Below are 9,482 nucleotides of genomic sequence, written 5' to 3'. Positions count from 1 at the left end.
AAATCTTTCACTTGACTATTGTATCTTTCGTCTTTATTTAAATGTCATTTTTTTTGCATTAGTTTTGTTGTTATTTTATTTTTTATTCATAGATTATTGGTACCCTTTTTATATTTTTTTATTTAAATACATAAAATTAAATTAAATCGAGAAAAAAAATTTCCTAGAAAGGAGAGTAACTGCCAAGACTTGTTCACAATACGAGTCACTTGCCGTGGCTTTGTAAGGTTCTCGAAGTCATCAGTACCTGCAACAAGGTCTAACAAACGTTGTTCCCGAAGGGTGAGCTCAAAAGAACTCAGCAAGTTGTTCAATCACAAATAACAATTACAGTCACAATTCAAGAACAAAGTATGTGAATGCATATGATATGAAATAGTGTGCAAGTATGCTTCTAATTCTATATATGATAGTCTCTAATGGTAGACACACATTAAATATAACAACATACTCCTTTGGGCAGTCTTAGTCACTCTCCCTCAACAAAAGACGTCTATTGGATTCTCCGCGACTGTTGGGTCAAGGCGTCCATCTCAGACAATCACCCAAGCCTTAGGTCACCACTCTCTCACATCACAATTGGTATGAGTACTGGCATGTGTCAGGGTTATACCTAGCCTAATGCAAGTCATCTATTGAGTCTTATCAATCTCGGATTCGGATACTTCCCTTTCGTGCCCCTGGTAGTCTATTCCAGTATCTTTCCCCCTAGAGTCATCGTATCCTATGGTTCAAACCAACTCGGACTATGAACTCTTAACCCTATTGGTCATCTACATATAATAAACCGGAACCTCTCAAGTCCTCTGGCAGATTGTCTACCAATCTTGAGCGCCCATGAGCCCAAGTTTATTATGTGCGACCCTTCCAATGAATGGCCCACACACTGTGATTTTTGTCCTCTCACAGGTTGGATACCGGTCTTGAGCGCCCACAAATTTCCATTGCTATCACGAGTCATTAGGTTTCAATACTGTTGCTGATTGGGTGAGATATGCCGAGGTTTTCCTAGCCAAACACTTCTAGACAAGTCCTATATATGTCATCCAGTAATTATGGAAAGCACCATAAAAAATGGTCCCATACCACCTTCATTGATGTCCCGAGTCAAAGACGCCCAAGTGGCATTCCCCATTCCACAATTACAACTTAGGCAATCACATCTCAAGATGATTCTAAATATAATGTTACATCCCAATCCATTCTCATTCCTTTCATTCACACTCATAATAAATATGTGTATCATATAATGATAACATACTACAAATACAGAGGCATACCTATCATGAACAAATCTAAAACAATAGTATAGATCATGCAGTCGAGAATAGAAAGTAAACCATGCTATTTGTAAGTGAACATCCTTACCTTATACTCGATTCGAAATCTCCAAATAATAGATCGAATGATAGGTTCAAAGTTTCCAAAGAAACCCTAACATACAAGGATTAAATTAGGAACAAGCCTCCAAGGTTAGAACATGAAATGGTGTCAAATGGGGCAACTTGTTGTCATTGTACCCTTTGGTCACTTGGGGCGACCAAGGCAATCGACCAAGCCTAGTGTGTACAGACAGTAAAACCTAGATTTGATCGGAATCTCATCGTTTGAGTTCTAAACACTTCAAAATTAATAGAAAAACTTTGAAATAATATTAGAAAATTGTCTAACATGGTTTAGGCATCAAACATGGCCAATGGAATATAAACCTAACAGATCACATACTAGGCGTCATCCGAAATCAATCCATAGATTTCACGGATAGACTAAAGTGAATGAGGATTCACTCTAAGACCGAGAAAACAATAGATCACGGTTTGAAAATAACTTAGGAATACATCTAGCATGGATTGGAAATCAACACTGAAAAAAGAATAATAAGCACATAGATTCATAAAGTTGAACTTATGATGACACGTTATGATATTATGAGTTCCTAATCTTAATATCATTCTTTTGTTTTTTATTTCTTTCCAAAAATCTTAATATCATTTGCTACTTTGGTATCAGTCCGGATCAGCTACCCGTCGGGGTAGCACAAAGTGCTACGGCTTTATCACCATAAAAACAGGAGGACCCAGAGGTTGGGTGATGGGAGGATTTTTTTTTTTTTTTTATTTTATTATTTTTTACCAGTGAGTCCCACCGAATTTGTGGTGGTAAACCAGTCAAGGAGCACTATGGATTCCTCTGGTATTTGGCTTTCACGGTCAAGGTTTGAAAATCCAGGAGTTTTTTCTCTCAAATAAAACTCGAAACTAGAGCATTGAACCTCTAATTTATTATTTAATTTTAAATATATAGGTTATGAATTAATAAATATTTTCCAAAAAGTGATGGACAAGTTTTTTGAACCCTTTCCCACGCAAGATGGAAAGAAAAAAAAATTTTCAAAAGTGACGGAAGATTTATTTTTCTACCTTTCACATGCACGATTTGAAAGAAAAGGTAATGATATCAGGCACATGAACAAGAAATATTTTTCTAAAAAATTTTCAAAAGTGACGGAAGATTTCTTTTTCTACCTTTCACATGCACGATTTGAAAGAAAAGGTAATGATATCAGGCACATGAACAAGAAATATTTTTCTAAAAAATTTTCAAAAGTGACGGAAGATTTCTTTTTCTACCTTTCACATGCACGATTTGAAAGAAAATGTAATGATATCAGACACATAAACAAGATTGGTAATTATATTAGGCACATGAACAAGAAATCTTTTTCTAAAAAATTTTCAAAAGTGACGGAAGATTTCTTTTTCTACCTTTCACATGCACGATTTGAAAGAAAAGGTAATGATATCAGGCACATGAACAAGAATTCTTTTTCTAAAAAATTTTCAAAAGTGATGGAAGATTTCTTTTTCTACCTTTCACATGCACGATTTGAAAGAAAAGGTAATGATATCAGACACATGAACAAGAAATCTTTTTCTAAAAATTTTTCAAAAGTGACGGAAGATTTCTTTTTCTACCTTTCACATGATCTGGATTCCATGAACAATGAATTGAATAACTAAAGTTCACACTAAATGACATTAAATGTCACAGGCAATTGTCCTTGACTCTGCCTTGCACGCGAAAGAAAAGCAATGATATCAGGTACATGAACAATGAATTGAATTCTTACCAAAAGAAAAAAAAAATGAATTGAATAATTAATGTTCACACTAAATGACAATAAATGTCAGAGTCAACTGTCCTTGACTCTAGAGTCTTTTTTGAGAATTTAATAAATATTCCCTCAGACGTCAACAATAAATGCTCCATTTCATTGGCTGGCTGTACTGTAATCCATTGGTTAATTTTCTGGTTGATTAATATAAATTTTTTTCCTTAAAATGTCATTTATATTAAAAGTGAAGAAAATAGAAGCATAAAATTTCGACTCTGTTTTGCATAGAACCAAAGACTCAATCCGCCAAAAAAAGTTACATTCTATACACCCAAGCTCATTGATTCCTCACTCAACTAAAGAAACATTACTAGGTGAAATAAATCACCACCAGTAGTCTAAACATTAAGAAAGAAAAGGGTTATTCAAACCAAGATTTGGGTCTTCTGGATGAATCCTAATCGAACTTTTCATTTAGGGTCTGAGACCAGTAATTATCTACCTCTAAAGTCTCCAATCTAGCTGATAAACATACCAAGTGATCAATTAACAACCTTATACAACTATTTATTGCATAATTAATCTAACCACTTTCTCCTTTCCATAAAAAAATAAATGTACCATTACAGCTAATAAGCTGTAAATTCAAAGTCAATTTGTGGAAGGGACTTCTTAAATCGCAACTTGATAAAATAATTAATATTATTATATACAACTCGGCACTTAACGCATTATTACAAGTTCCTAGTTTTCATCATTTAGGTAATATACATTTGGAGTTTCTGAAGTTAAGTTTAAGTTACTTTTAATCCAAAAATAAATACATCTTACATTTAAATCCCCTATACTATACTGAAAGACCCAAAGAAAAACAAACCCCTTTTAAGTCTTGACAGAATCCATGGTTTTAGATTTTCTATGACTACAATGCCCCCACCTTTGATAATTTTCACCCCTTTATATTGTTTTATTATTCGAAATTCATCATATATTTTTTATGGGTAAAAAAGAAGCAGGGATCGGAGGAAAAACAAAAGATTTCTATGCTTAATAGATGTGCTTAAAAACATCTCTAATTGGGTGATTGAGTCCACTCCCAAAAAGGTAAAGGACCACATCCATGCTAGGGAAAGTAACTGTATTATGATGATCATATCCTAAATGAAATAAATTGTTTATGCATTGAATCTAAGAATATGCACTCACCCATTCTAATGTGTAAGAATTTTTAACCAACTGTTGAAAGTCAAAGTCACAAAATGGAGCTTAACTATCACAAGGAATGGTAGATATTTATTTGGGTAAATATCACTTACATCCCCTCTTAGCTGGACAAATAGAAAATATTTAACGGTAAAAGTTAAATTTAATCGAAAAAGTTAACAGAGGAGAGGTGTTTAATACATTTGCAAGGTAAGAGAGAGAGGTAAGTAACATTATTCAACTAAGAGGGGGTCTAAGTGCTATTTGTTCAGCTAAGAGGGGTGGTAAGTGATATTTACCCTATTTATTTTTAAAAGAAGGTGTTGACAAGTTGAATAAATAACACTTCAATAAATATGATAATTTTTATTAGCGGCAGCCGCTAGTGGCTGAGATTGTGCCACGTGCGCAGATATGAAACCAACGATTGTGAATAAAAGTGTGGGCATGTAAGTATAAATATATATTTTTATTTTATAAAATTTCAACTAATTATTTGAAATTTACAAAACCAACTCCCTGTGTTACCCAGACTGAGTTGGTTTTGTAAATTTCAAATAATTAGTTGGGATTTAAAAAAAAAAAATCTATATTTACTCGGCTAACTGTTTGATTCATATATGTGCACGTGGGGTGATTGCAGCAGCTGGCCGCAAATAAAAACTCTATAAAGGATATGCGGAGTAGTAGGATGGTGAGGAACCTGCTTCTAAGTGGAGAGGTCATGGATTCCAACACCTACCCGTGGCATATGTAATATCCCTATCCCTATATATAAAAAGCGCCTTTGTACAAAAAAAAAAAAACTCTATAAAAGATATGGTCGATCATCGATGTGATTGGGTTGAAATCTGGAGAGATTTGTAAGAAGATGTAGGAGAGACTGGAAAACCACTGAAAGTTGCTCGATGGCGACGAAGCAATCAATGGCAGAAGTGCACAGTCTGATGATTCTCTTGAATAACCTGCGTCTACTTCTGGCGGCACATGATATGCGAAGTGGGCTGAGGGAACAAGTGTCATGGTTCTGCGAGCAGTTGGAGGTCATGTTTGGGTTTCTACTCGTGTATTATTCTGAAGACGGAAGTAATTCCGATCATCATCTAGCTGCAGGCCCTTCTTCAGACCAGGAGATGAGTAAGGTGGTTGAAATGATAAGGGATTTTGCTGTTGAATATGGCGATGTTGTGGTGGACGCATTTGACGAAATCATGGCAAAGCAGCCGCACACAACTACAGCAGATGAAGATGAAGATAAAGATGACGAATCACTTCAACTTGCCCGCAACGACAACCCTGCGGCTGCGCTCGGTCGTGAACAGATAAAATCAATCGTAAGCCTCATCCTTACTTACAACAGCGACGAGTACTACCGCAACGTATGCAAAAAGGATGCAGAAGCAGTGCGAGTTACCACCGCTAAAAGAAGCCACCGGTCAGTGGGTCAAGCTGATTTTCACTGTCAAACTGATTTTTCGAGTTCCAAATTTCACTTGGGACTGCTGTCACGGCGGTTAACTAGACCAATGGTGGGAACACAGACCAGCTGAATGTCATTGCAATCACGGGAGAAGGAGGAACAGGTAAGACCTCCCTGGCTAAAATTTTATATAAGATTTTTAGAGATTTAGATTTTAGTGGGTGGATGTCGGTCTCTAAAACATATGTGTTGAGGGATTTGATGCTTAGTCTGCTAAAAGATGTCATGGTGAGTACGGAGAATATCATCGATGACATGGATGTCCGGCAGCTGAGAAACGAAATTCGGAAGCAATTGAAGGGTATTCGTAGGTATCTGATAGTGGTGGATGATGTTTGGGACACCCAAACATGGGATAAATTGAAACATCTTTTCCCCGATGATAGTAATGGTAGTATTATAATAACTACCCGTTTTCCTAGTGTGGCTTCTCATGCAACTGGATCTGATATAGAACCATTCCCCCTATCCGAATACTCTGTCGAACTTAATGACAACCTGGATAATTTCTATGACTCGAAAGGGATTTGGCAATATGATTGTTTCGAACTAAAGTCCCTAGACCAGGTTCAAAGTTGGATGCTCTTCTGTGAATTATATTTCAGGGAACCACTGATGCTCATCCGTGTATTAAATTCTGGTGATGATGGAATGGAAGCCCAGGGAAGAAGGATTGTAAGAAGCTGTTGTGGGCGGCCACTCGTAATATCTGTGGTGGCTCATATTCTAAGAGCCATTGACGGAGGTTATGGATCCAGTTGGTCCAGTATAGCAGGTCAAATTAACGACCAACGACTAAGCGGGGGGGATTACGATCGGCAGATGGACATCTTGACCTTGTGTTTCCGTAAGTTGCCCCAGCAACTGCAGTCATGCTTTCTTTATCTCGGTGGTCTTTTCCCGGAAAACACCGAGATTGAGTTCAAGCAAGTGATCCAGTTATGGGTAGCTGAAGGATTAATAGGATTGCCACCACATCTGGTGAATAATGCGAATGGCACGATGGAGGATGCTGCAGAATACTATTTAGAGGAGCTCGATGGCCTATGCTTGATTCAAGTATCCAGAGACAGATCCGACGGAGGGGCAAAAGCATGCTTTATTCATGATATATTACGGGACTTTTGCCTCCGTTTGTCAAAAGAAGAAGGATTTATGGAGGTTCATACCGGAGGAGATCATACAAATACAAGCAGCACAGGCGGTGCTGATCAGATCAAACCAAAGATACTCTCAATTCTTGGCAACTGCAGAGAGTATCTATCCGAAGCAATAAAAAGCTCCTCCTCTGATTCTGCTTGTTCCCCTGTTCGATCCTTCTCTTCTTTTAACCAGGACACCCAGAGCTTTTCGGAAGAAGATTGGAGATCGCTTTTCCAACATTTTCGATGGCTTAGGGTGCTAAATCTTGGCGACCAAGAAGCTCAGGACGAAATCGATGATTCAATCAGAGATCTGACTCATTTGAGGTACCTGAAGGTGAAACCTGCCAAGAGCATCCCAGTTCCGATAGCTGCTATATTCAACCTTTGGAATCTGCAAACAATTGATTTGCGAAAATCCTCATTTTTCGACGAGCTACCGGTGGAGATATGGAAGATGCTACAACTGAGGCACCTTTATTTAGGTGGGAGCAGTACGTTTCCCGAAGCTGAAAGTGATGACCATCTGCCAAACCTTCTTACTCTGTCTTACATATCAAATGACTCTTCGTATGCCATCCCTCTCGCAGAGAAGGCTCCTAATCTAAGAAAATTAGGTTTAACTGATTATCGCTGTGAATCCGAAGCAGAACAAGAAGCCACTTTCAGCTTACAACACCTTCAGTCATTGAAGTTCAAAGGGGAATGTACCTTCACAGAGACAATCGCTTTGCCTGCAACCATTACCAAGATAACTGTGAAAGCAGCAGTTCTCCAGCCTAATGTCCTGGAGATGTTCGGGAAACTACCAAAGCTTCTGATCCTGAAGCTGGTGCAAATAAATTTTGAAAATAATGAATGGATGGACCCCGGAAAAAATTCATTTCCTAGACTGAAGCTGCTGAAACTTGCTAATTCAGATATTGTTAGTTGGAAGCTAGAGAAAGGTGCAATGCCAATGCTTTGCCACTTAGTCATCAGTTGCTGTTCTCAACTATCAGAGCTGCCAACAGAATTATATCAGAACAGTGCATTCCAAGAATTGCGGTTGGATTCGCCATCTCAAAAATTAGTAAATAAGCTTGTTGAGGAGTTAAAGGAATCAGGAAAAAGACTTCTGCTGTGGATCTACCCTCCAATACAAGGGATTACTGAGCTGGTAAGTTTATGCAATAGTCCTATGTATCTATGCATTTCTACTTTGTGTTTTATTCTTCAACGGTACTGGTTAATAGTTCGAATTTTCCATGGTCCATCTTACTCATTTTAATCCTATGATTCCTGTTAATGTTTTATGCAATCATATATTTCTGATATTGCATTAGCACTCGTTTGGTAAGCTCTCTTTTCTTTTCTTTTCTTTTCTTTTCTTTTCTTTTCATCCTAAAACACTCAACTCAATTTTTATTTTTATTTTTTTTCTTTTTTCTGGTAAAGTTATCGAAAGCAGGCCGGATAGACAGAGATCTTCTTGACATTTATCCTACAGAGGTAAAATTCCCATTCGAGTTGAATAAGCGGAGCTCATGTTCCATTGAACTTGTTAACAACACAAATCAATTCGTGGCCTTCGTCATTGAAACGGCTAGCGAGAAATACGGCGCGAATCCATGCAATGGAATCGTTTTTCCTAGGAAAACATGTGACGTTACTTTTACAATGGAAGCTCAAAAGGAGGCTCTGATCAGTATGGAAAGCAAAGATCACTTCTCAATTCAGAGTTTGGCCGTACCACACGGTACAACAGCTGAGGATGTAACCCCTGATATGTTCAACCTCAACCACGAGCTTGGTGAAGTTGTGAACGAGTTCAAATTGCCCGTGATTTACGTTCCTGCAAATCCCCTCAAACCAGTTCATGAAGAATCCTCCTCAAGGGCATCTGTGCCGGAGTATGGAAACCGAAGCTAACCACATAGCAAGATCTGTGGAGGATTCAACTTGCAAAAGCAATGCTGGTTGCCTCTACTTGTTCTCTTCTTCTTCTTCTTCTTCTTCTTCTTTTTTTTTTTTTTTTTTTTTTTCACACTTCTTGTTTGTTTGTTTGTTTGTTTTTTCTTGAATTTTCTTGTGGAATGCTTTGCTTGGAGTGAGAAGTCACATATTTCTATGTTGGTGGATTGTTCTTTGTTTTGGAATGAGTGTTTGATGATCCTGTCCTGGAAATATTTTTAAAACATTATTAGAACAAGTTCGCATTGATAAACTCATTCTAAGAATGAAAGAACTTTATTGTTGTTGGGTAAAGTACTTATTATGGAAATATTTTCCTAAGAGAAAGTATGACGGCTAAGACCAAAATTATTACTTAGATCATGCCTCACACATAACATTAATATAACATCAAAATGTCCATGAAAATGGAACTAACTCTTTGACTCGTATCTTCATTTCCTTCAAAACAATTTTGATTATTTGGATTTAGATTAACTTGGAATATATGAACACCAAAACTTTGCTTATCTGTGGTACTTTTCATCTATGACAAGTTATCTATTTATCGTTGGCTTATTAGACAGACACTCTAGGGTTTATGCTCAAT

At 37.2% G+C, this 9,482-nt stretch overlaps 1 protein-coding gene across 1 annotated transcript; it reads left to right on the top strand.

Annotated features, from left to right (window-relative positions):
• Positions 1 to 5,963: 5,963 nt before the first annotated feature.
• Positions 5,964 to 9,255, top strand: LOC149005754 (putative late blight resistance protein homolog R1B-14). The gene is made up of 2 exons (XM_089135560.1): positions 5,964 to 8,099; positions 8,378 to 9,255. Exons 1-2 carry the CDS (start codon positions 5,964 to 5,966, stop codon positions 8,849 to 8,851), a joined length of 2,610 nt encoding a protein of 869 aa, XP_088991686.1. The 3' UTR covers positions 8,852 to 9,255.
• The last annotated feature ends 227 nt before the right edge of the window (positions 9,256 to 9,482 follow it).

The sequence above is a fragment of the Hakea prostrata genome, chromosome 9, assembly GCF_041222555.1.
Source record: "Hakea prostrata isolate BN-2017 chromosome 9, UWA_Hpros_2, whole genome shotgun sequence".
NCBI lineage: Eukaryota > Viridiplantae > Streptophyta > Magnoliopsida > Proteales > Proteaceae > Hakea > Hakea prostrata.
Note: the sequence above shows the minus strand (reverse complement) of the source record. Positions and strands in the feature narration are given on the sequence as shown.